Below are 27829 nucleotides of genomic sequence, written 5' to 3'. Positions count from 1 at the left end.
GTATAGATCTGAATGCACTAGATTCTGAGGGTACAGAAGTGGGGAAGTGCTATTGCCTTTGGGTCCAGTTTGTTGCTGTCTTAGAGACATCTGGACAGCCATTGTTGGAAACGGGCAAAATGGATCTTCAGCCCAGCGCAGTTTTTCACAGCCAAGAATCAATTTAAGAAGAGCCAAAGACAGGAAGTACTGGAACCAAAGTGAAATTTATTATGAAATACAGCAAGAGCCAAAATCACCAGTGAATCTAGAGTTAGGTGTTCATAAGTCAATATATACTAAAAATAAAAAACTTTCTGCTCAAACTGGTTTGATTTTTAAGTCACTGGCATAAGCTGTTATGGGCAGGGTTCACACGAGAACCTATGGCCCCTGATCCAGCTAAAGTTTGCCATGACTTAGGCTCCAGTCCTAAGCACACCTACCTAGGAGTAAATCCCACCAAAATCAGTGGAGCTTGCTTCTAAGTAGCAATGCACAAGATTTCACTCTAAGTACAAATGGAAACATTGAGCCTTGAGATACAACAGATTTGTTCCATCGGTTTTAAGAACATATCCATACTGCATGATAACACATACACCCTTTGATATTTTGTCAGGATGACTTCTTAGCAATTCTTTGCACAGGGTTGGCAGGGCTGCTGTAGCAAGAAGCCCCCCCCACACACACACACATTTTGAGGCATCCTGCACCCTTCTGCCACCACACACAGGTAGCCCATCACCCTATCTCAGATACCAGAAATCTCCATTGAGAACAGCCCTGACCAGTTGCAGTTTTCTCACAAATTCTCCCCCTTTGAATCAGCCTCTTTCATCCCAGTGACATCATCACCACTGGCTACCAGTCATGATGGCTATATGTTACCTCCAGTGTCAGAGGCAGAATGTCTCTGAATGCGAGTTGCTAGGGAATACAAGTAGGAGGCAGCTATTGGGCACATTTCCTGCTCATGGGCTTCCGAGAGACTTCTGGTTGGCCAGTGTGAGAACAGAATGATGGGCCAGACAGGCTTTCAGTCTAATCCAGGAGCGCTCCTCTTATGTTCTTAAGATCCAGCCGTGTGGTGGCGTAACTGGTGGCAAGTAGATATACTAACTCTATGCAGTCACTGCAGGGTACATGAGTTACATGGTGAACCCTATTGTTATGGCAGATACAAAACTGAAGGAAAATCCAGAGAATAGGCCACATGTATTTGCTATTTGGGGGCTAGAAGATACAGGAGTGGAAAGGAACAGAAGTGGATCGTGGGTAATATAGTTTCCATGTCATAATCGCCATCTTTCCCATCCACCAATTAGAAGCATTTTTTAAGTCACCAAGAAACCCCATCCATGAAAAGGCACCATAGGCAGCTTGACTGATAGATACTCTTTGGCAGGCAAATGGCCTTGTGGAACAGTCTGAAACCAAGGAATGCAGGGTAATTTCAAGTGGTCCAGGTCCTTGATTTAAATGGAGATAATGTTGTCCCCAGAGCAGCTTGTTCAGTGACACCTGCAAGATAAAAGGAAGCATTAGGCTAGTGCAGAGCTTGCTGCAAGGGAGAAAGAAGGGTGAACTGGACTTTGAATCCAAGCCTTGGGCACCAGTTTGCATATATCCTACAATATTAGCATGTAGACTTCTTCAATAAATATCCGGGGGGGAATACAATTTCATTAAATACACCCTCCAAATTATTATTAATTAAATGTATATCTCAGCTCCAAGGAGCTAGATAGACCACAGGTCGTCCAGTGAGCTTCATGGCTGAGGTGGGATTTGAATCTGGGTTTCCCAGGTCCTAATCTGACATTTTAACCACTATATATTGTGCAAATGTTAACTCATTTGGGCCACCTATCACCAAAGATCATGAGAACACATTTCTGGTTTCTCTCTCTGGGGTTACAAATTTGCAGTGTTATAACTCTGAGGAAACCCATGCTCTGATCCATTGGCCAGATGCTATTTCAGCTCGTCCTATTCCATGCCTATTTTGGACCTTTAACATTATGGCCCCAGTCTTAACCTTCCAAATGGGCAAAGTGGTCTTTGTAGTGGATCCATATACAATCACTTCATAAAGCATCCAGACTAAATCTTACTCTTGCTATTTCCATTATCAGCAAGATGGCAGTAGCACATTGAAGATGAGGGGGATTTTGTGCCAGTGCACCTGGAAGCAGTGGGTTGTATTCAATTAGCTTTTACTAAGAACAGACCCACTGAAGTGAATGAATCTAAGTTAGTCATGGCCATTCATTTAAATGGGTTCACTCTGAGTAAAGGTTAGTTGAATATCGGTATAGCCCTAAGGGCAGCATTCCACCAAACAGCATTCCATTTGCAAGTGCAAGGACAATTAGCTGCACGTCTAGGATCTGGCATAGATGTGGAGAGGGTTCAAGGGTATGCAGGGAGAGGGAGGAAAATTCCATTGTTCAAGAGGAAATGATTGTGTTAGTGGATCTATTGAGCTTGCTACTTGCATTATCATTTGCCCACATGATGAAGTCTACCCAGTTCAACTGAATTCGCTTTGCAATCAAAGTGGTTTTGACACCCATTAGGATCAGATCAAGTCATTTTGTGTCCTCAGGACTGACCTCCGTTTGCCCTTGCACTGGTTTTCCTTCAGGAATTATTAGGCCCTTTCTCCAACTGACTCCACTCCGCACTGTTCTCAATTTTCTGAATGTCCTGCAGGAAGACAAGTCACAGGCTCTTCAAACGACTCCCCACAGAGACATGTGGCTACCTAAGATTTGGTGGGCTAAGCTAGATACAGAGTTTGGAAAGGGAGAGCAGCTCCAAGCAGATGCACATGGTTCCAGGAAAAAATGGACCCACCACGCATGCCTTTTCCTGTTTAGATGCACTTCTAACATTATCACAAATACACCTGTTTCCAGGAGCAGATTTGTGGTCATTGTGCTGTTTCTAGAGTGATGTGATTATGGCAGCCCTTTGAACAATTTTTCATCTCCTGTAGCAGATAACAAAATGCAGACGAGAGCAGTATTTGGACTGGAATGGCACAAGAAACTAGTGAATTGACCGATCCTAAGGAAGCAGCCCTTGACAATCCCAAAAGTGAAACTAAAGAAGGCAACTCAAGTTCCTGAACCAAATAAGCACTAAGAGGGTCCTCCTGCCTTGCTTATGGGTTATGGCTGTAGCTGAGCAGGACTGTACACAAGCAATTTGCCTCTTCTTGATTGTTAAACCCAAGTGTTTTCATGAGACAGATCAGTGGCGTAGGGTGGGTTGTCAGCACCCGGGGCAAGGCAAGTAATTTGCGCCCCCTAACCCGTGGATTTGCGCCCCTAACCCTAACCCCCAGATGTTGCGGCCGGTGCGGCCGGCCCCTCCTGCACCCCCCACGCTACGCCACTGAGACAGATCATACCTTGGTTCCTTCATCCTTGCTGGGCTCCTGAGTTCGACTGATCCAGAGATTGATGCGAGATGTGACGCCTCCAGGGATCTTCAAACTCTCCTAAATAACAAAAGAATAGAGAGTGCAGAACTGCAGAGTGGGGAAAAGCAAGTCACTTATCACTGCCTTTCCTATGTTGGAGCATCCTCGCTGTGGTATGACAGGAGGGGCAGACAAGAGTTTCCAGCATGGGCAAGCAGAGCAAAAAGAGCATGTGGCCCTGCTACAGAGGTGAATGGTACAGAGACTTGCATGGCATATCCCAGGGTATGGCCTGAAAAGCACATGAGGCCACACCTTGCAAATGCTAAGCAGGTCTGGGTCATGTTGCACCCAGATGGGAGACTGTCTAAGAACCATGTCTATGCTGCCTTGGATTCCATGGCAGAAAAAAAGGCAGGAGAAATGTGAGAACAGAAAGGAAGGAAGGAAGGAAGGAAGGAAGGAAGGAAGGAAGGAAGGAAGGAAGGAAGATGGGGCCCTAATTAATTAGGATCATAGGGAAATAGGCAGCTGCCTTATACTTAGTCAAATCGTCGGTCCTTCAACAGGTCGGATCGCAGGATTGTCTACACTGACTGGCAACTTTCATCATGGCTACATTCACATCATGCATTTAAAAAAGTCTTAGTTGACTTTAGGAGTCATGGCATTCCCCAAAGGATCCTGGGAACTGCAGTTTTTCAAGGGTCTCCTAACAAACCTCAGCTCCCTAAACAGACTACAGTTCCCACTGGATTCTTTAGGAGAAGCCATGACTCAAAGTGATATAATAGTGCTTTGAAGGTATGGTGCAGATGTGGCTGTGGGCTTGGTGGTGCCATCTTCCTCCTGTTAAACACTCCCCACTGCCTTTTTCTGGGTATCCAAATCCCTTTTAGCTTGATGATCCTGACTGCACTTAGACCTTACCTTCCGCACAGGGGTGGTCGTCTCAGCCCGGATGGGGACAGTTGCTTCAAAGATGCTGCGCTTGCTGGCCACACCCTCTGAAGGCGGATGGAAGTTTCTCCGAGTAGATGGAGGTAATTTAATTGACCCTGCTCTCTAGGGTCAAGAAGACAGACAGGCAAAATGAGAAGTTCAAATTTCAAGAAAAAACCTCTTCTTCTGCTTAATCAATGCCTGGCAGAGAAGCATCTTCCTCTCTTTCACTGGCTATTCTTTTGCTCCCCCCGCCCCCCGCCAAAAGAAGTTTGGGTTGGTTTTTATTAACTTTATTCATGGTCCTCTCTTCCTCAGAGATACATTTTGGATACCTGTGTGATTATCCCTTGGCCTTTTGATTCAGATGTAAATCAAGCCAAAGCTTCTTGAATGTCCATACCAGAGTCCCTTTCACATCATTCAAGAGCTTAGTAATTACTCATGCCCATGGCCTATCCAGAGGATGGGCGCATAGTACAAAGAAGTCATAGGCCAGGGTGCCTAAGCCACAGCCCATGGGCCATATGGATTTCTGGTGGCCTTCCAAGTCCCCCAACAACTTGGCTTTTGTACTGTATTTTCCACAGCATCTGGATTCTCCGTCATTGGAGATTTTTAAACAGAGGTTGGATGGCCATCTGCCATGGATGCTTTAGCTGAGATTCCCACATTGCAGAGGGTTGGACTAGATCAGCCTTTCTCAACCTGTGGGTCCCCAGATGTTGAACTACAACTCCCATCACCCCTAGCTAGCAAGGCCAGAGCTCAGGGATGATGGGAGTTGTAGTCCAACAACATCTGGGAACCCACAGGTTGAGAACCACTGGACTAGATAGTTTGCCTATCCATGCCTGAGTGCTGGATCCGGCCCAATCGCCTTCTAAATCTGGCCCATGGATGGTCTGGGATCAGTGTGCTTTTACATGAGTGGAATGTGCCATTTTATTTAAAATGCATCTCTGGGTTATTTGTGGGGCCTGCCTGATGTTTTTACATGAGTAGAATGTGTGCTTTTATTTAAAAGGCATCTCTGGGTGATTTGTGGGGCATAGGGATTCGGGGTTTTTTCCCCCTTCAAAATATAGTCCGGCCCCCCACAAGGTCTGAGGGACAGTGGACCGGCCCCCTGCTGAAAAAGTTTGCTGACCCCTGCTCTCAGGGTCCCTTCCAACTCTACAATTCTGTGATTCTATTATATATCTATTCCTGAGCAGCAGGTGGTGCTGTTGAGCACTCCAGAACACTCATTAGTGATGGTCAGGGCTGGCCCAAGACATTTTGTCACCTTCCTACCTGCCATGCAAGCTGACTAGGACATTTTCCATGCTTGTACTTTATGAAGCACTCACCAGCAATAATGAGAATGATTTTTACACCTCTGCAGTACTGAGCATCTGGTAGAAATATTAACAAAGGAATATTTCCACATTTGAACAGCACCAATCACTCACTAGCATACCCCCCAAACTAGCATGGCAAATGGTCAGGGATGACATGATTGTGTCATGGTTAGAGTATTGTACTGGGGCCTGAGAGACAGAATCCAAACCCCTACTCAGCCATGGAGCACACTGGATGACCTTGAGCCAGTCTCTTTCTCTTTCCCCCCTCCCACCCATTTCCCATGCTGCCTCCTTCCTTTGCAGCCAAGGAGTCTCTGTCTCTCCCCCTTCACTCAACCTGTCCTTGGTCCCTTCACAGATTTTTCCTGTTTTGGGGAACTTCTGTGAGTGCAGCCTATTGTGTTCATCACTGAATGTACTTCCAAGATATATTTATTGAGGCAGATTAAATAAAGAATTTGTAAAGAAAGAAATCATAAGAAATAAGAAAACAGTAAGCTGTTGATGGTGGAAATTAATAAGGAATGTGAGAGTGTTATGTACTGAGTGGAATAGGATCCACAAGGCAACAGTCTGATTGGTCCTAGAACAATAGGATTCAGAATGCAGCCGAGTATATTTCAGAGAGTGAAAGTGGGGCAGGGCATATTTATTGAATCAAATAAAATCAATCATGAATTAATTAATGGGAAATTAATAAAGAAGAGGTGGTAAGAGGCTCTAGCCCAATGGTTGCCATTAATTTGATTTTGAATAGATTTTAGAATGAATTTTAATGAATTGATTGTGATTTTATGTAAACTATGTTACTTTTATTGTTGTTAGCCGCTCTGAGCCCGCTTCAGCTGGGCAGGGCGGGAAATAAATTTTAAAAATTATTATTACTATTATTATTATTTTATAACTTTGGTCACAGCCACATTGACATGTTGCCCCCAGAGGGTTAGCCTTGAGCCAATGTAGCCCATGGCCTGAAAATGTTTAGCCTCCCTTGCCGTAGATCATGATCACAGCTTGTTCCAATATTTACCTGCACAGCAGAAGTATATTTCTCCAGCTTCTCCTCCAGCTTAGCAGTGCTTGCTGGGAGCCTCATGCTGGCACTAGTGGAAAAGAGCAAATAACACAGGGTATGACCAAAAACCTTCCAAGATCCTGTAAGGAACAGTGATATTCATTCCCCAAGTGAAAGGTCACTGGAGCCTAATAAGTTGGCATCAATGCTCTGGAGTCCATTGTAAAGCTAAAATTAAATTTAATGCAAATTTGAAACGTCTGAAAACTAAGTCTTGAACATTTTTTTATTTGAAATGTAAGTTGCGAAGAAAAAAATAAATTGGGCATTTAAAAAAAAATGAGGGCAATAAATTAACACTCCCTAAATTAATACCACGGCATCTCCCCCCCGCCCTTCTTAAATTCCAAAACACAGCCTCCATAGCTAGCACATTACCTACTGCTCGTACTAAAAACAAAATCTTTTCAAAAGCTCCCTTATTCTAGAAAGCAGAAACAACTATTTTTGCCCTTCCCGGCTCCTGTTTTTAAATATCCAGTTGGAATTAGAAATAGCAATGTACCTTAAACATTTTCATACTGTGAATTCTAACCACTGCTGATCAAACTCAAAGATTTCGTTCACATCAAGACCATGTCTGGGATGCAACTGTTTTTACAGTGAGAAATGCAGCTTTACAAAATAGATCTTCCTGCACTTAGCAGTGGATTTATGCAACTGAAAGAATGTACAGCAAAGAATTCGTTTGGTAGGTCCACAAATCAAGAAGGGTATCTCCTCCTACATACAAAAACATGACAAGCTTTCTGCTACCAATGGAATTTGATGGCTCACTCATCTCTCTTTAAAAAAAATAAAAATGCTGCAATATTTATTTTAATTCTTTTCTTTTTGTACTTTTGTCTCTTTTTATAGCAAGAAACACTTATGGATACAGGAAGTGCATTGACTTTGTACTCAAGGATTTGATTTGCATACACACTGTGAATGGTCTTTAACTAAGTTATATTCAGAGTAGAGCTATCAAAATGAGTGAATATGATTAAGTTGAGTCAATTGCTTTTAATGGGTCTGCTCTGTGTATAACTTAGTTGAATACCACCTCAGATATTCAAAGCACATGACCTCCCCAAAGACTCATGGGAACTGTAGCTTACCCACCACAGAGCTACAATTCCCAGCATCCTTAAACAAACTACAGCTCCCAAGATTCTTTTGAGGAAGTCATGTGCTTAAAATTTGCTCCAGGTGAATTGTGTGCATGCAGCCTTTCACAGCTAGAAAAGCATTCTACTCTCCAGCCCCCCAGTCTAATGTTTTCTATGCAGAACTCAAACAAATTCAATAAATATTTCAAAGGTCCACAAGAAAGAAATCTAACAAAAGCTCGGAAGCCCTAAGTGCCCTGAGCATCTTGACAAATCTAAAGAATTAGCTGAGCCTGATACCCACTTACCTTCTGCTTAATGTATCATCTTGTTTCTCTTTCCTGGGGACAACCTAGAGACACAATAATTGGTGGTGATTAATGGTGGTCTTTGCCACAAGGGAAGAAATTGAACTGCTAGACTCAACCTGCCAAGAAGATACCCTTCCAATGTGGACGGTTAAGGCTGGGCATGATCAGCTAAGCAGGCCGACTCTGAGCAATTGAATTAGCCAAGGGACATGGGGAGTGGGCTAGCCACATATCCCCTGCTGCCCCAACTTTTTTCAAGGAGGGCCAGATTTGATGAAGTGAACATGCGTGAGGGCCGACCAAAGTTGCTGAGCTTTTTTTAGGATTTTAACCCAGGACATATACTGCCAGAGGGCCTAGGGCTTGCTGATCAGAAGGTCAGCGGTTCGAATCCCCGCAACGGGGTGAGCTCCTGTTGCTCGGTCCCTGCTCCTGCCAACCTAGCAGTTCAAAAGCACGTCAAAGTGCAAGTAGATCAATAGGTACCGCTCCGGCGGGAAGGTAAATGGCGTTTCCGTGTGCTGCTCTGGTTCACCAGAAGTGGCTTAGTCATGCTGGCCACATGACCCGGAAGCTGTACGCTGGCTCCCTCAGCCAGTAAAGCGAGATGAGCACCGCAACCCCAGAGTAGGTCACGACTGGACCTAATGGTCAGGGGTCCCTTTACCTTTTTACATACTGCCAGGGGGGCACATTAAATCTGGTGGGCCAGATTAGGCCCCTGAAATGGACTTTGGACACGCCTTGTATATAGAGTCCCAGTAATCTGAATAATGCACAAAGTGGTCTCTTGTCCTTTTCAAAGGAGGTGTATTTTCCTGCCTTGATCATGAATACCTACCCGGAATGAGATTGTCCTTGGGCTGACTCGTTTGAATGAACTACTGTAGGTAATCCGAGGTTGAGAGGTTAGTAAGGGAGCCTCAGATCCATCCTGAGCAGAGGGAGAGCTTGCAGCTTCTTCTATTTTGAGCCTAATTCTTTCTGCTGCCTGGAAAACAAATATGAGTCAAGAAACCATTGGGTGGATTGAGAGAAAACTCTGGGCTGATACGATAATGGCAGGGACACTTCTCTGAAGTGGCCCCTCAATTATGGAATTCAGTTAGGAGTGAGATCCAGCAAATGCCATCCTTCCATTTTCATAACAAGCCTTGAAGACTTATCGGTTGACTGTGACATTTGGGAGCTGGTGAAGTAGATGTTACTGTGTTTGATGGTGTTTGCTGGGCTACTGGGAAGCAGTTTATGCTGGCTTTAAAGATAGGTTTGGGGGGAGTTGATGTTAAATTTTAAAATAGCTTTAATGTTTTATTTTATATGGATAATTAAAAGTTAATCAGTGTTTTGGGAGGCATTTTTTTGGACTGAATGTTGGTCTACACTGTCTCGCCAGAGTGGTGCATGCTCTAGTTATCACCTGCTTGGACTACTGCAATGTGCTCTACATGGGGCTACCTTTGAAGGTGACCCGGAAACTACAACTAATCCAGAATGCAGCAGCCAGACTGGTGATTGGGGGCGGCCGCCGAGACCACATAACACTGGTCTTGAAAGACCTACATTGGCTTCCAGTACGTTTCCGGGCACAATTCAAAGTGTTGGAGCCCTAAACGGCCTCAGTCCAGTATACGTGAAGGAGCGTCTCCACCCCCATCATTCTGCCCGGATGCTGAGGTCCAGCGCTGAGGGCCTTCTGGCGGTTCCCTCATTGTGAGAAGCAAAGCTGCAGGGAACCAGGCAGAGGGCCTTCTCGGTAGTGGTGCTTGCCCTGTCGAACACCCTCCCATCAGATGTCAAATAGATAAACAACTACCTGACATTCAGAAGACATCTGAAGGCAGCCCTGTTTAGGGACATTTTTAATGTTTGATGTCACTTTATTTATCACATTATTATTATTATTATTATTATTATTATTATTATTATTTTGGGAACCACCCACTGTGACTAGGGAAACCCAGCCAGATGGGCGGGGTACAAATATTATTATTATTATTATTATTATTATTATTATTATTATTATTATTATTTATGTGTATATGTGAACAAATAAAATAATGTAAGATAGACTTTATTTATAGCACAGATGAACAACCTGAAGTCCCATCCTCAATTTACCTAGCCCACAACGGCTGATGATGTCCCATTCTTTCACTCCATCAGAGTTCCTTCCTTTCAGTTTATTTAATCCTTATTTCTCATAGAATCATAGCTTTGGAAGGGACCCTGAGGATCATCTAGTCCAACCCCCTGCAATGCAGGAATATGCAGCCGTCCCATACGGTAATCGAACCTGAAGCCTGGTGTTACCAGAACTGTGCTCTCACCAACTGGCTTCTCAATCCCAGTGCTGAATGATGCTGACAACTGTGGAGACTCCAGTTCACTCTACCTCTGACTTGCACTGATACCCAATGCACATCTACTGCCTTTCCCTTCCAGCCCTTTGGCTTCCATTTCTTCCCTCTAAAATTCCAAGACTGAGTACCTGTGTCCCAGAGGCAGCTGGAGCCACTTCTGTGAAGCTCCTGACCCTGGGGTTAATCTTCACCTCAAGCCGGCTGATGCTCCTACGCTCCCAAGAAGCTCGCAGAGGCTGCTGTGTGGCCACCTCATTCTGGACTGCGGCCGGTCGCTGAGACTTGTGCTCCTTCAGTGCCTTCTGCTCCTCACTGAAGACTGAATCCTCATCAACTTTGAGGTCCTTCTTGGGGTCCTGATCTAAGTTTTCCTGTTTCTCTGAGCTTCTCACCTTCTTTTCCTCACTCAGGTTTCGATGGTTTTCTTTGTCAGGCTCCTTTTGCTGAGTCAGGCTTTCACATTTTTCCACCGTGGGTTCCTTCTTCTCCTGGGGTGGTTCTGAAGAAGGCTTAGCTTTCTTTTCAGCAGCCTCCTCTTTCCATTTCCTGGCAGGCACTGTCTCCTTTTTCTCCTGCTTCACATTATTGAACATCTCCACTCTCCTCCTTACTCTGTCCTCTGGCTTATTTATTACCTCTTCCAGTGTCCTGTCCTTTGCCGGCTTTGAGTTCTCCTGCCTGGACGGCTTTACTTCCAAGGAGCCCCGGAACCTACAATGAAAAAAGAGAGAGAAAGCTCTCAAAAGTTCCCTTTAGAGCACAGGAGCTGACATGGGTGCCCAATGGCGCCCGCAAGACTTCCCTGATCCTGTTCTTCCTCGCCTTCCCCAAACCCAAACTAAAGCAAACCAAAAGATTTCACCAGACTTGGAATCAGTGGAATTTGGTTCAGGCCCCACAGTCAGAAGTTGTTTCAACCTCTGCATAACCGTGCAGAGTCATATACAAGGTGTGACCTGAAAGTTCGGTGAATAGTCACAGAAATCAGACAGCGAGAAATATTCGAACACACAATCGGCATTGGAAAGCTACAAAATGCTCACAGTTGTGTATGGAGATGAAGCTGTATCTCGAAAGACAGTGGTTTAAGCATTTCCATGAAGGGCGGCAAACCATTGAAGACAACCCTCAGTCTGGCAGACTGTTGAAGAGCAGAACAGCAGCAAATGTCAACATTCTTGAGTTATTGATGCGGGGTTGGCGTTTGTCCGTCCGAAAGATGACAAAAGAATTGCATATTCCGTGTGAAATCATTACTGAGGTTACTGAGTTGTCCCACCCTCCATAGTCTGCCGATCTGGCCCCACTGGATTTCTTTCTTTTTCCAAAACTGATATCCGCACTGAAAGGGCACAGATTTCCCAACATTTCATGCTTCCAAGCTGCTGCGATGGGGGAACTGAAAGCAGTACGAAAAGAGGACTTCTCCAGAAGTTTCCAACAGTTCTACGAACATTGTCAATGGTGCATTTTATCAGAGAGGACCTACTTTAAAGGCCTGTAAGGCATGTATGTTTGAATATTTCTCGCTGTCTGATTTCTGTGACCATTCACCAAACTTTCCGTTCACACCTTGTACATTTTCCCTTGCGGTACCAAGCAACAGCCTTCAGAGCCTTGAGAGCTTTGTTTTCCCTTCCCAGCAAACATATACCTATTTGGTGTTCGGCTGGTCGCATTCTGCACTGTGTTGGGGGTCTCCTCCTTCACTTCGATGGTGGAGCTCAGCTGCCTGTGCCTCCGCCTGCGCTCCCTCTCCTGCTCTTCCTCATCCTCAGTACTCCATTGCTGGGCCAGGCTGGAAGGGAAAGGAGGAATGAGAGAGAAATAAGCATTATTCAGCTGCTGCTGACTCAGAAATCCTTGCACTGATGGAATGAGCTAGATGGATAATGCCCATAGTCTCCAGAGCTACTGTAGCTGTGCGTACAGGGAAGAGCTTTCTTGGCTATGGCATCACAGTTCTGCAATGTCCTCCTTGGAGAGGACCACCTGGCTCATCCTAGGCCTTCTCTTAAGACTAAGTTTTGTAGTGCAGCATTTGACCAATGGCACGCTGACAGTGACTTGTTATTTTTTCTGGCTTCTGAGAATTTTGCTTTTATTCTGCCTTTGCAGAACTGTCTTCTAGGTTTCTTTCAGACAAGCTTTTCATTGCACATTCATCCTGATCCATTTGCACAGTGCATCTCTGGGCCCAGTTTAAACTGCTGGTTGTTGCATTGGAAGCCTTAAATGGTACAGAACCAGGTTATTGGAAAAGCCACTTTACACCTTTATGGACCTGCCAAGACTGGCAATAGAGGCCTGAATTAAGGATCTGCCAAAAAGTTCCATCAGTTTGTTGTGCATGAGACACAGGGACTTTTCTGGGGTGACTCTAGCCCTAGAAGTGTGTTTAGCTCCCTCCCTTATCAGGCCTAAAGGCCTGGATTCTCCAATCTACATTTAACTATCCTGTGAACTGCCCTGAGAGGGTGGGATACAAATTTAATAAATAATAATAATTAAATGCACCTGTTACTGAATTTTTAATTTTATTTTCTGAACCTTTTTAATGCTGCTGTTTTAATTAGTTGTGCTCAGTGTCTTCTAATTGTTTTATTTTTTTGAGATGGCCTTTTACCCTTAAAGGCAGTTTTAAATACAGTATATATTAAATATATGTAGCTAAGGACAATAATTATATATATAAACCTCTCTTTTCTTACTCAAGATTGGTTTTTAAAATTTCACATGACAAACACACATGAAACATGGTTGTCTTTGCTGTACCACATACTTTATATGTATTCTGAGATGGTGTGGTTACATGGAGACAGGACTCAGACCTACTATGAGGCAGTGTGAGGCAGCTGCCTCAGACGGCAAATACTGAGGAGTGGAAAGGGGCTAGAAAGGTGTGACAAGGGGGGGAGGGAAAGGGAAAAATTGTATGGGAAATTTTAAAATTGGAAGAAGATACTATAAGGTATGTAAAAATCCTGAACTCAAATAAATAAATAATCAAAACGGGGGGGGCGGGGGCGGGATCAATAGAAAACTTATTTTCAGAGAAGTGTTTTTATCTAGTAGTGTAACAATACATGACAATGATTAGCCAGAGAAATCCTACCCTGCTTTCTTCTCCAAATCAATTAAACAAACATGTCATCCTCCTGCTCATCATTTTTAGAGAGTCTCATATTGGAACTAGGAGTTTATCAACATTTGGCAGAGCCTTCTTCATTGTATTTATTTTTGTCTAATAAAATTTTATTTTGTCTGGGAAAAAGAAAAAAGGAAGGTGTGACAAGTGGTCTGCCCTGCATTCCCTAAAATAGCTTGCTGCCCTAGCAGTGAGGCAACCTGAGGCAACCCACCTTGAGCAGCATGCTCCAAGGGGCAGGAGATCCTAATCCAGCCTTGTCAACAGAATGTCCCCTTTTCACCAAGACTCTCTGCAAAAATGGGGTGTTCCTACAGAGCTGCTGGGATGTGGGCACAGATCAGGGGACGGCGGGGGGATGCATCAGTGAACATTTCTTGCTCTCCTTCTTTGTGCCTTAGCACACAACTGGGTGGGGGTGGGAAACCAGTTCCAGGGAAACTGTGATATGATGTGGTACCAGATTTCTCATGTCTACATTATATCTCCAGATTTCCACATCTCCTGGGCACAGCTCTGTTCTCCAGACAGCTGTGGAGAGGCAGATGCATCAGAACAGGTTGTGTACAGGCTTTCATGAGCACAGATCTCTGTGCGGAAGCACCCAAGATTTCAACTTGTTTTGGTGGGCATTGCTGAAACTCCTGCGACTGAAAAGGCTCCAGCTATCGACTGTGGCACTGGCGTGCCCAGCCCCCTGGCATTCAAGAAAGCTGCCACTCCTGCTATCACAGGATGCTGGTTAATCATTATTGTGCCATGGATTCCACTGCATTTTTTTTACTTTCAATAAAAAGTTACGCTGTGTTGTTTTCCACTCTTGTGAGAGGGCCATACAAATGGGGAAGTGGGGAATAAGCGGGGGGAGGGGACAAAGAGGAAAGAAAAAGAAGAGTGTTTAAACCTTTGCACTGAATTTTTAAAATCCTATTGGAGCAGCAAGCTGCCTGCCTGCAGCCAGGAATGAAACCAGAAATGGCAGCAATCTGCTTGGAGTACACATCAACTTCTGTTCCATTCATGACTCATAGACCCTTCCCTTCTGTTGTTCTTAGATCATAACAAGAGAGCCCCACCCTCTTCTACAATCTGAGTTTTTCTCTCTCTTTTTTTAAGGAAGAGTAAGAAGAGGAGGAGGAAGAAGTGAATTAACTGTGTGCAGTTGTACCTTAGCTGTCGAACTTAATCCATTCCGGGAATCCCTTCGATTCCCGGAACCGTTCAAAAACCAAGGCACAGCTTCCAACTGGCTGCAGGAGCTTCCCACACTCCATCAGAAGCCATGGAAGCTGCATCAGATGTTTGGCTTCCAAAAAACATTTGAAAACAGGAACACTCACTTCTGGGTTTTCGACGTTTGGGAGCCGAAATGTTCAACAACTAAGCTGTTCGACAACCAAGGAACGACTGTACTGTTCCTTTAAGCTAAGTGTTGCTGGACTGCTTCTAGCATTATCCCTGGTCATGCTCCTTAGGGGAGTCATAGACCATACTTCCTGAAGGCACCTGCCTTAAGCACAGTCCAGCACTCAGTCAGAAATCCTGCCCTAGGCCCATGTATGAAAGCTTTGCCAGATTGCTTTATGCAGTAAATGTTTTATGTTACCAACACCTGCATTGATTCTGAAAGAGGAATACATGCTGAAACAGATAGCACATTAGTACTACATCCATTCCATACACTGACAGTCCAGCAACAGCTTCTGCTCGCGTGGAGCAGGATCGATCATCCTGCACTGAAGCATTCCTGTTGGGACCGCAGGGGAACCCAGCCGGAGGAGGGTTTTCGTCTGCAGTCTGCTCAGTTGCAGTTCTGCCATAGGCAAGCCTGAAAGTTGGCTGGCAGACACATTCCACTATAACAATGCGGTTCATCAGCATCCTCCATCAAAGGCTTCTGAGCCCCATCCACAAGAATGACAACATGGGAAAACGTTGTTCTTTTGCAATGAAAATGAAGGCAACTTCAGGTGTTTAGCCCGGAGATGTGAAGGCAAAGGTGTGTAGAGAGATGGGGTGCACGCATCCGCCACACCCTCAGCTTTATTGACATGCCCCCTCCACTCTCAAACTTCATAAGGTCAGAAGGCAGTTTGCAATAAATATTATTATTATTATTATTATTATTATTATTATTATTATTATTAGCTGTTTTCTTTTGCCATGGCAAGACAGATGAGGTGTCGTCTCCACTAGGATGAGATCTACTTCATAGTTTGTAAGTCATTGTTTCTACGTTCACATCCACACTTGCAAATCAGCATGCATATTTTTGTGTCTTCTTCTACAAGTATGTTTTTGTGCCCAGCTACTCTGCCTGGCAAGGCAACATGGCACAGCTCAGACAAGGCCAGATTGGCTTGGAGGGCTGCAAACTCGGTCCAGGCAGGCTGTTTCTGGGCCACCACCAACAGTCATCTAGGGCTGCGCCTCACAGAGGGCAGCAGCAGACTCCTCCACGAGGTATAATGGCTGAAGTAACAAAAACCTGGCACACCATGATACCTGCACTGACTTTCAGTCACTGTGGACTGGGCACCCACCTCTCACCCTCCCTACAACATGGCAGCCAAGGGGGGTTTTTTGTTTTTGTTTTAATGAATAAATGTTTCACCATCAAGAGAGAGAGAGAGAGAGAGAGAGAGAGAGAGAGAGAGAGAAGGTGGGTTGCAAGCATGTTTCCCTGAAAGAGCTTGCAAGCTTCCTTGCCATCAGGAAATTTAGTTTATCTGGGCCCATTGAACTTGTCAGGTTCATCAGGTAACAACAGCAAGAAAACTGTTCAGAGCTTGGTGCTAAACACACTAAGGTCAGTGATTGGGGGTGGGGGGGGGAGATGTCCAGTGAGGCTGGGAGCAGAGCTCATCCTTTTGCATATTTTTGCCCTCACATGTCCAAACTGAACTGCCAAAGAGCAATTTTGTTTCATGGTCACCAGAGGTGGACTTTGGGAAAGTGAAAATGTTCCATACAACCTCACTTTTTATCAAATCCAGCAGAGGTTTTCCTATTTCTCTTTGCACAACTGCCTGGTGATTAGGAAATCCTTGCTAATGATTTTAAAAACATTGCAAAACCACTTCACAAGCGTTTTTGCAGCATATTCACTCTCCAGAGGTTTACATCTGTATATCTGATCATGACCTCAGGAACGCACAAGTCTTTGCAGCTTCAGTCCCAATCCGCCAATAATAATTCATTTCAATGAGGTTTGTGCAGGACAGGTTCCTAGTAGATCCTGATCTTGCTGCCTTAATATGCAAGTCATCTGCTCACTAAGAGAACGATTCACAGCTCTCCCGATATTATTACAAATCGTACAGGTATTTGTTTACCAAGGAAAACAAGTACTGGAATGAAACTATGAGAATGTCTAGCCTGTATTGTTGCCAAGGCAAATTTGCCAAATTAAACTGCATATGGGGAATCTGTAATATCATAAGCAAACAGTTACATCATTATGAGTTAATATATCATAATCCTGTGTGGTCCAAAGATCAAAGACTTATTAAGCCATGGTCTCACTTGTGGCTTCAGGCAAATATTCACCTCTCATCTTTAATTCCCAGCCTACAGTTCTGCAGAAGTGCTGCTGTGAAGATGCAGTGGATAGTGATGGAACATTTGGGGCAGAAGTGGAGGAGAAACAGATTAAAGGCAAATGCAAGGAAGGGAGTTCCACATGGGAAGAGCTGACACAGTGGTGGCATTTTGCCAATCTCACCTCTTCCAAAGTTTTTCCTAACATTTTGCCCAAATCTATATCCTTGCAATTTTCACCCATTGCTTCTAGGTTTCTCTCTAGAGCAACAGTCCCAGCCAGTGGACGCACCTGCCACACCAGGCACCCGAGCGGCTAGCTACACTGCTAGTCCCAGCCAGCAGATTTTGGAACTCTTGAAGCAGATGATCTTAATAATAGGAAGCTCTAACAGAAGTATTGCCCAGTCCACATTTCACTATCACATCAACAAGGATACCATGGTAGTCCTTGCCAAATGCTTTGCTGAAATCAAGATATACTATATCAAAGTGATTGACTAAACTATAAAAAAAATATGTGGTTGGTCTGGATAACCTAGATAACTAGACCTGAATAACCTGGTTCTCTTTGCAGTGTGTATTCAGTGATAGTGCATCTAAATCTAATGCCACAATTTCCTAGCCTTAACTACCTAAGAAAGTTATTAGTCAGATATATAAATGGATAGTTATATCAATGAAAGCTCTTATTTAACTTCATATTTTTAAAAGTGAAGAAAATGACTTTGTAATACTGAAAAGTGATATACAATTAATATAATATTTAAAAAATAAAAGATTTAAATATTGCCACTTATCATAAAACACTTCAAAAAAGGAAATTCCCTTTGCTATCTTTATTGTGCTAGCTCAGGCAACAATCTAGAGACAATAGACCAGTTTCAGCTAAGTTGTTGAATGAGCCTTGACTCATGCAATTGAAACTTCCCACCTTGGGTCCCCCTGGGCACCCTAAATCTGCTCTGCAGGATTAGAGGAAACCCAGAACATGTTTAGGGATGGAGAAGACATGCAAGGGGAAGTCTTGTTATATGGGTGACCTCATTCCGGTCATGCACATCCTACCTGATGCTACACTGAATTCCACCCGACAGCCATTGGAAGGAATGCAACATAGCACTAAAGGGGCATTGAATGAAATGGGAGAAAGCCCCATGGTGCTAGTACTTCCACTTGTAGGGCTCATTAGCTGAATCCTTCCTCCTAGAATTCCCATTTTTGTCCCAGGGGGAACTACAGCTTGAGACAAGTGACCTGGCCAAGGTAGAGTGACAGCCTGGCAAAAGTAGAATCTTAAATCAAATTCAGTTCCCTACTTCATGACACTAACTCTCACTCAGGTAGGACTTTGGGGAAGAAATCCTTGGCCGCACTCAGCAGGAATGGCAGTGGCACTGGTGTGAATGGGGAAGGGAGGGGCTCACCACATTTTGAAATAGGTGAAGTAATAGACATTGCCATCTAAAGGGAAGGGACTCTGTAAAACTTTCATTCCAGAACCTAGAATAGGGATAACCAATATGATGTCTTCCAGTTGCTGCTGGACTACAACTCCCATAATTCCTGGCCATTGCTCATACTGACTTGGGTTGATAGGAATCCAACAAATTTGTGGGTAGCCAATGTGGCTCTCCAATCACCTAACCAACCACATCACTGACTTTCAGCACCAGCTCCTGCCAATATCTGAATAAAACCCACTCACATATTGAAATATACTCAAAGTCCTGCAGTGATTTCATGCTCTTTATTGCAGCTTGTAAAACAGTGATTGAATTTTCCCCAAAACCTCAGGCCTTTATATACATTATTTGCACAATGAGTCCCATCTGATTGGCTGATTCAGCTTCCCTGCTGGAGCCTGATTGGTCTTTTCCTGCAGGCGAATGAGTTGTTGCATTCTACGATCCTACCAGCCTAATAGGCTGATTAACTTCCTCCGGGAGCCTGATTGGTATGTGTGATGTTGTTAAAGTTAGCCTGGTCTTGGAGTAGGGATGCTTGAGAATTTCATTGGGTCTGCATTTATAAGCAAACTAGCCTGATTTGCACATTCTGGATCAATCTACATTTTGCAAAACTGTGTGTGTGTGTTTGTGTGTATTCTTTCCTCAATAATGTTAGGTCTGGTTGTAGTATTATTGTGGGTTACTACAACCAGACCTAACACGGACACTGGCACCAGAGCCTGCAATAAACCCAGATGCCAACTTTGCTGCCACATACACCCGGACAACACCATTACTGGCCCCAACAACATCACACATACCATCTCGGGACTATTTAATTGCTCATCGTCTAACATTGTGTATGCCGTCAAATGCCAACAGTGTCCTTCAGCTCTCTATATTGGACAAACAGGCCAGACCTTACGCCAAAGAATAAATGGACATAAATCGGACATCAGGAATCACAAGACAGAGAAACCAGTAGGAGAACACTTCAATCTCCCAAGACATTCTATACAAGATCTCAAAGTAGCTGTTTTACTACAAAGGAATTTCAGAAATAGACTGGAAAGAGAAGCTGCTGAATTACAACTTATCACCAAACTTAAAACCATGGAGAAACCTGGCCTGAACAAAGACCTTGGATTCTTATCTCATTATACATGACAAAGCCATTTTTCACCTTTTCACCCCTTGCTTCTTCCTGTAAGACCTATTGCAGTCGTTAAGAGTCGTCAACAGGCTCATCACAGCTATCTGCCAATCACCCATTCCCACCACCCTTCTGAGTAATACCCCTCCCCACCTTCTCACTATATAGAAGGGTCTGGAAACTTCTGTTCCAGTGTATCTGAAGAAGTGTGCATGCACACGAAAGCTCATACCAAGAACTGACTTAGTTGGTCTTTAAGGTGCTACTGGAAGGAATTTTTTTTGTTTTGACTATGGCAGACCAACACGGCTACCTATCTGTAACAGGAAAATATGTGTTAAAGGACATGGGGAACCCCTAGATTTATATTAAGCTTTTTGACTGGTTCACAGATGTGTTTGTTAATAAATCAGAAGATGTAACCAATGCTGGACAGGAAACTCATAATTGGCTGTGTGAGTTTGAGCAATTGGAATGCATTACCAAGAACTAAAGAGCTAAGGAAGGGCTTTCCTGTCAAAAATGTGTTTGCAACCATTGTCAAAACAAGATACCAAAAGAAAGCAAGATGCAACAGGAAATCAGGCACATATTAACCACTCCAGGAACAAGACTTAGTCTTCCAAAGTATCTTTTCTCCTTCCTGTTTTGAAGCCAGACAATGCACGGCTCTTCCTTTCCTTTATCACAAATATAAGAGGAAGGAAGCTGAGAAGACACTGCTCCCGCCTCCCCCGGCCCAGTTACATACAGACCACCTAGTGCCCAAGGTGTCCTTTATATACACAGCAGCAGGATCTGAGATTTCTCCTGTGGTCTCCCCTCAAACTCCCTGTCTTTCAAGTTGTTCTTGTTGAGATTACCGTGCATGTCCCACTGAAGCTACCTTTGCGCTCAGGTTCCATCATTGCCAATTTTGTCATTTTTCTTTTGTCGGTTCAAGTTTGAGGTCACTTAATCTTCTGGAATCCCCGGTTTTCATTTTATAGGAGTTCAGCCAGGATCATTACATAGACACTTCTTTGACATCTGAACAGCACACGCCAAAAGAGTTACATACACATGTAGCTGCCCTCCTTAAACACTCATCATCTTGACAGCACTTAAATACCCCTTCTCCATTTTTCCTTTGTGAGCTATAACCTGTTCTCCTCGTACCTACCCCCTTTGCCCTTGTTATGTTTGCATTATTCAAAACAAAACTAACACTTAAACAACACAAATAACTTTGATCACTCCACGGGAAAATTTATTTCTATTCCTGCACTGCCGGGAGTTGGACTAGAATGGCCCTCAGGGTCCCTTACAACTCTATAATTCTATGATTTATTAATACATTTATATTCCACCTTTCCTCCAAGAAGCTCAAGGGGGCATACATGGTTCTCCCCTCTCCCCAGATATCTTAACAACAACCCTGTGAGGTAGGTTAGGCTGAGAGGCAGTGACTGGCCTAAGGTCACCTGTGAGCTTCATGGCTGAAGGGGGACTAGGACCCCAGCCTCCCAGGCCTTAGTCCAACACACTGCCTATCTTTCTGTGTTATTTCTATCCCATCCTCAGCTCATGTCGTTGTTAGCATCTAGTCTACTCACTTGGGCAATATACACGGGGTTCTAACTCATCCCACCCATCAGGTTGCCCTGCCCTATGTGTAGATAATACAAACGTTGTGATTACATGTGAAACTCCCAAAAGATGGGGGTAGTCTAGGTCATCACTTAATTGAAATTCCGCCAGGCTTGACGTTACATCACTCCTTGGCATCTCACCAGCAACAAGAAACAAGAAGGTGTGGAACTCTGGGGAAGCTAGAATTTTGGGGCAGACAGATGAGTAGATAACATCCTTAAGATTGTCACATGAATCCCGACTCTTAATTTAGGTTGTCATATTGTGCCATAATCAGAGATGTGATGGATGAATAACAAGGACATGACAAATGCTCTCACTTCCATCAGACTAGAATTAGGGAGAAATCATCACTGGACCTCTCTCCAACTCACTTCATCATGCATGGTATGCTCAAGACCTGTGATTATCACCTGTAAACTTAGTGTGCACAAAGACTTAAAGGATGGAATTTTGGATATATTTTAATATCACTGGGCAGAATTCAGTCAAAATTAAGCACTGCAAGTCCATCCACTTCAATGACGAAGTGCCTAAATCCTTGTCATTGAATAGAACTAGAAACTTCAGATGCATTCTGCCAGTTCTTATTAAATTAACCCTAACTGACTACAACTCTCATCAGCCCTGATCATTAGTCATGCTGGCTAGGGCTGATGGGACTTGGAATCCAGCAACATCTCCAGGCTCCAGGAGACAAGACTCCAGGCAGGACAAGACTGAACTAAACTAGAGATTTTCAAATGGTTGAATTTTGCACACGTAAGAGCCACACAATTTCAGTTACGGTATATAATCCATTCAAAAACCAATCTCTCAATCAGAGGAAATGAACTTTTGGGATGCAGCTGTATTCTTTGATGCTCATAAACCACATGCTTGTGAGAGGAAAAGTCACAAACATGGGAACAAGTATCAAAGCTTCAGATTCAGAGAAAATATCCTGTTCACAAGTTATGCATTTGCTCCAACATTTCTGTCTTAAGTGAAACATCCACCAAATGGGAATCCCGCCTCCTTTATAGTCACTGAGGAATGGCCAGCTCATTACTTTCTAGTGGGTCTACGGCAGGCATAGGGAAACTTGGCCCTCCAGATGTTTTGGGACTACAACTCCCATCATCCCTAGTTAACAGGACCGGTGGTCAGAGATTATGGGAGTTGTAGTCCCAAAACATGTGGAGGGCCAAGATTGCCTATGCCTGGTCTATGGAGACCATGTAAATTTGGCAATTTGTGATTCTTATGTACAGTTTGTGCCAACTCACATCAATTTACACTTGACCTCTTTCCACCCTTTTTATAAAAAGCCAAATGTGTGAACAACAACTGCAGGCGACCTCTTTCTCACCAAGGCTACTGGATCCTAAAAATTTATCCCTACCATTCAGAAGCACCCTGGCTCCATACTAGAAACCAGAGCTAAGGGTTGCACATCAGTGCCAGCCTCAGGGATCTGCTGGAGTCAAGTGATTATCAAGTAGTTGCTACAATACACTCAGACCTCCAAGATGAGGATAACTCTGTAGCAGGTACAATGTCCTCCAGGACTTCATATCTTTAGGCTTTCTTTCCACCATCAGTATATGTAGACACATCTCTGTGAGGCGCAAATGTTATATTCCTAAGATATCAGAGCAAAACAGGTTCTACTGTATTCATAATCTGGTATCGTACATAAGATCCCACACCAAATATATCACGTGATTGTTTTCACATCCTTCCTTAAGTTTCCTTCCCTACCTGCAGCACTTCTGGAATGAGGATTATAACACAGGAAGAGGGGGAAATACACCATGCAAACTGGTTGGGGAGATCCGTGATCCATGCGGCTATGACAGCATCATCCATTTTCATGACACACCAATGAATGCATTCTCAATAGGGCTGGGAAACATTAATCACTCTAATTATTGGGAGAATAACAATGACTTCCTTAACTACCAATTTAAAAACATGGATTTTTAATTAGATCTTAACCATAGGTGTTCCATTTAGACAAGGGCGTTCAGTTCCGCTGACATTGTCGTGGACAATTTGTATCTGGGATGAGCAATCATTGCCAAGTGCCAAAAAAATGTTATAGAGCAGGTGGAGGACTCTGAAATTTTCTTGTCTTGCAGTTTATGGGAACCTGCAACACCAGCCAGTTGGTAGCAACAACAGGGGAGAGCTGTTGCCTTAATGCTCAGTTTGGAGGCATCTGGCTTGATGTTCTGGGAAAAAGGATGTTAGACCAGATCAGAGATAGCCAACATGGTGCTTTCCAGATGTTATCATATCATGTAATTGCAGAGTTGGAAGGGACTAGGAGCATCATCTAGTCCTACCCCCCTGCAATGCAGGAATCTCCTGCCCAACATGGGTCTCAAACCTGTGACCATGAGATTAATAGTCTCATGCTCTGGCGACCATTGGACTACAGCTGCCTTCATTCCTAACCATGCTGGTTGACTGGGACTGATGGGAGTTGGAGTCCAGCGACCTTTGGAGGGCACCACATTAGCTAGTCTTGGACAAGTTGGGCCTTTAGTCTGATTCAGAAGGCTCTTGTGGCAGTCCCCAAAAGAAAGGCTGGAGGTTCAAAACAGGACCATGGTCTAATCATGGCCCAACTCTAGCCCATATCAGTTTGTCTGTCTATATGTATTTGTAATATTACTGTGCTACCTTTGGGGGAAAAGCCCTTCCAAGACTAAAAGCCAGTTGAGAGATGGATCCAAATGTGTGTGTGTATTAAACCACAGAGCCTAGGACTTGCCAATCAGAAGGTCAGCAGTTCGAATCCCCGTGAGGGGTGAGCTCCCGTTGCTCAGTCCCTGCTCCTGCCAACCTAGCAGTTCGAAAGCACCTCAAAGTGCAAGTAGATAAATAGGTACCGCTCTGGCGGGAAGGTAAACGGCATTTCCGTGCACTGCTCTGGTTCACCAGAAGCGGCTTAGTCATCCTGGCCACATGACCCGGAAACTGTACGCCGGCTCCCTTGGCCAATAAAGCGAGATGAGCGCTGCAACCCCAGAGTCGGCCATGACTGGACCTAAAGGTCAGGGGTCCCTTTACCTTTACCTTTATTCATTCAGATAGCAAAATGATTTTCCAAAGAGTGCAGGAAGTCTTGTAGTTGGGAATGGATGAATCTGTCAATTTCAATTTCTTTCCGTTTCTCATTTTCCCAACCTTACACACAGTTCTCCACTTTCCACATCAGTTTGTGAAGTCCTCATGAAAACTCAGCAGTATCTTAGCGTGAATTTCTCCTGATACACACATTTTTGTACGCAGTTTTGCCTAATAAACTCACTTTTGCAAAGCAACTTTACCTAAAATAAAGCATTTTTTTTTACACTTTCAAGAATATTTGCACTTTTATACACACTTTAGCCTACTAATTTTTGTACACATTACTTGGCCAGAAAACTACATTGCAAAATTCAGAGATGTGTGAATTTTGAAAGATCTCTATGTTCAGTTCACACATTGTTTTGGAAAGTGAAAATTAGGTAAGCTCGTTTTTAATTACAAACTGAAGCAAATTTCTCCCCCTCGTAGTATTCGGTCAAGGGAAATCATTAACCTTCCCCAAATAATCTCCAGCTGCCACTGAGCTATTATGATCAATTGATCAGTTAGATCAGGTTGCCAACTGACTTAAAAACTCGCAATCAATGGGCCTGTAGCTTTCAAAAACAGCTTTGTTTGTTTGGTTTGGTTGTACTTTTCTCTGAGGGTGGTTCTTGGGAGTTCCTCTGCCCCACTGCAAAAGCCAACGAAGCCAATTGCTGGACTTAGCCCAGGAATCAAATCTTACTTTGATTATTAGCTCACTAGGCGTGTGCTGCAAGGTACTTTCCTTGGGAACCAGATCTGCTCATTTGATCATCACCACAGAGAAAAGGCAAAAGCTCAGCTCAAATGTGATGTGTTACCTGAACAATCCACAATGTGATGTTGGCAAAGGGCTGTCCATGATGCCACGTTATATTTTATTGGAGTGGAGCAGGAGAGGGGAGGGGAGGGGAGGGTCTTCACTCAAACTTCCAGCTTGGCAGTTAAACACTGAAGACAAGAGACAGGAAGACGCTCCCTTGTGGTCCTGCCTTAAGTGGCCCTGGGCAGGTTGCTATCCCATAGTCTCAACTGCAAAATGGGAGAAAGAGTGGAACTGGCCCATATTATTTTGCCACCCCAAAGAGCAGCATCAATAAATCTAAGAGGTTCATCCTCCGCATTGCAAGTAATGCTTAGACATACCGGTTGGGTTGCACCCTGCTTCCTTTGGCCAACTTGTGATGAAAGCTGAATTGTGACCCTGAATAATGTGTCATGGCTTGGAATGGCTGTGCAGCCCTGCATAAAATCTGGTTCTAGTTCACACAACTATGATTATCACTTGACCACTGTAATATGAAGTCATAGGCTGAATGTGTGAATGAACTATCCCAGCTATTAAACAGATCCATTTTAGCGAATTAAATCAAGACAATTGTGGTTTTTTTAGTGGAGTCAGTTCACACATTCAAGCAACCACTGAGGACTGGGGTGACATATGCATGCTCGCTACCTGATAGCTGCAACATCAAGTTCAGAGATTTAACACCAAAGATACAGCTTTCGTACTCTCCTCATTTCAAACTGGGACACTCACCCAAACAATGAAACATTAGTCCATTCATTGCATGAGTTTTAGGCAATCAATCATTTAAATCTCTATACTATAGTATCTGATGGATGGGTGGTGAAAAGTTCTAAAGGGAGATGTCCCTTATCAGGATCGAACCTGCAACCTTGGCATTATCAGCACCATGCTCTAACCAGCTGAGCTATTCTGTCTTTCTCAGCAGGCATCAACCTAGAAAGGGTAACCCCACTTTCTCACGCACAGGAGAGAATGTTTCGTTAAAATGCTAGTCGCTGTCTGGAGAATAATAATAATAATAATAATAATAATAATAATAATAATGATGATAGTCATCATCATCATAATCTGGCAGGGAACATCTTTTTAGTCAACCAACATGTTTAAAATCCCTTCACCTAATGGTTGGATTCTAAGGGATTAACCAACTCCGAATGTGCAGCCTCGCTTCCACCCTAACCCAACTTCGCCGTGGAGTCAGTTCCCACAATCCGTGGCCAATCCAGCAATCGCCTGCAGCGAAACCACCCAGCCCTGTGCGCTCGGGCAGAGATGCGAGTCCGCCTCAAGAAGCACAAGTTTCCACCCCACACTGGCCTCCGGCGAAGAGAAAATGTGAAGCTCCGTTTGTATATTAAAGGGGCTACTCATCAACTAATTCTAACCTGCGCCAAGGGACCATCCGCCTCCAAGGACATCCATGCGCAAGTTTTGCTCTTCTTCCCTCGGAATCCTTACAGCCCAGAGGATTTCCCCGCTGCCCTCTCCCTGGCAGGATCCCAAAGAAACTCTGCCTGCCCCCTGCCCCTCCTCCTCCTCCTCCTCCTCTCTGGCTGTCCAAGACCCCACCTTCATTCCTTCCTTCCCAACCCGGGGGGATTCCGGCTCAAGGAGAAAGCAGCACCCACCTGGAAAGCGCAGACCAGTTCTTTCTGCCGAAAGCCATGCTGATCTCCTCCGCTGGGCTTGGCCAGTGGCGGTGGCTGCTCGCTTCTTATTCTTTCCAAGGCGCTTGCAAAACTTCCCGGGGCATCAAGGCAGGAGCGAGATCCTCCGGGAAGAAGAGCACCCCGGTTCTCACGAGGCGGAGAGTCCCGCTGCGCTCGCCCGTCCCCTTCCTGCCTCCTCCGCGCTGCGCTGCGCACCTTTCCCCTGCGGTGCCACCCGTCGACTGCCGGGCCGCCTGCATCACATGGTGCTGTTATCTACCTTGACAGGCTGGGAGCTGTAATTTGTCTATTAGCAGCACCTTGCAAAAGGCACCCTGCGAGGGTGGGACGTGACCCAGCCTGCGCACAAAGGCAGCCATTCTTTGGTTGCCCGGGCTGGGGAAGAGTTTGAATTCAGCTCCACGCTAGGGCCAAGGCGCCCTGGGTTTTCGGGGGCAACTCCCTGCTCAGAACCAGTTTTTCCTGCCTCTCCGACTCTGCCTCCGGTTTCTCCACGGCTGTGCAGGCAGAGAAGGTGGAAAAAGGAGAGAGAGAGAAAGAGGGTGGAGAAAAACACTTCATCAAGTCATCCGTGTCCCACTGAATCAGAGGATCAGAGGCACCCAGATGCTTAGAGGGCTCGCTTGCAACTTGGTCACTTTCATGGGCATAGGGGGGGCGGGGCCAGCTCCCCCCCCAAAAAAAATCAATACAGATCTGAGGTTTTGCCCCCCAACAAAAGCCTGCCCCCCCCAAAAAAAAAAATCCTGGTTACACCCATGGTCACCGTGTCAATTTTT

General features: G+C 44.5%; 1 protein-coding gene across 2 annotated transcripts; it reads right to left on the bottom strand.

Moving 5' to 3' along the window:
• Nucleotides 1-187: 187 nt before the first annotated feature.
• Nucleotides 188-27563, bottom strand: LAD1 (ladinin 1). Of its 2 annotated transcripts, XR_014566141.1 has the most exons (11): nt 27009-27563; nt 12195-12338; nt 10669-11251; nt 9019-9168; nt 8175-8218; nt 6731-6803; nt 4343-4477; nt 3401-3490; nt 2598-2691; nt 945-1503; nt 188-563 (listed from the first exon to the last, which is right to left on the bottom strand). XR_014566141.1 is itself a non-coding variant. In XM_083746608.1 (10 exons), exons 1-9 carry the CDS (start codon nt 27044-27046, stop codon nt 2626-2628), a joined length of 1323 nt encoding a protein of 440 aa, XP_083602734.1. In that variant the 5' UTR covers nt 27047-27467; the 3' UTR covers nt 188-1503; nt 2598-2625. The 2 variants fall into 2 exon arrangements, 1 of the variants encoding a protein (XP_083602734.1); XM_083746608.1 differs by having other exon boundaries at nt 188-1503; nt 27009-27467.
• Nucleotides 27564-27829: the final 266 nt, after the last annotated feature.

Source organism: Podarcis gaigeae (assembly GCF_964106915.1).
Source record: "Podarcis gaigeae genome assembly, chromosome: 6".
Lineage (NCBI taxonomy): Eukaryota > Metazoa > Chordata > Lepidosauria > Squamata > Lacertidae > Podarcis > Podarcis gaigeae.
This window is presented reverse-complemented; position numbering and strand designations above follow the sequence as displayed.

Coding starts and splice junctions, on each gene's coding strand:
- LAD1 (XM_083746608.1), bottom strand. CDS start 27,046: ATGGCTTTCGGCAGAAAGAACTGGTCTGCGCTTTCCAG. Junction 12,339..27,008: donor AACTGGTCTGCGCTTTCCAG/GTGGGTGCTGCT, acceptor TTTCCCTTCCAG/CCTGGCCCAGCAATGGAGTA. Junction 6,804..8,174: donor GATGATACATTAAGCAGAAG/GTAAGTGGGTAT, acceptor CTTTTCCACTAG/TGCCAGCATGAGGCTCCCAG.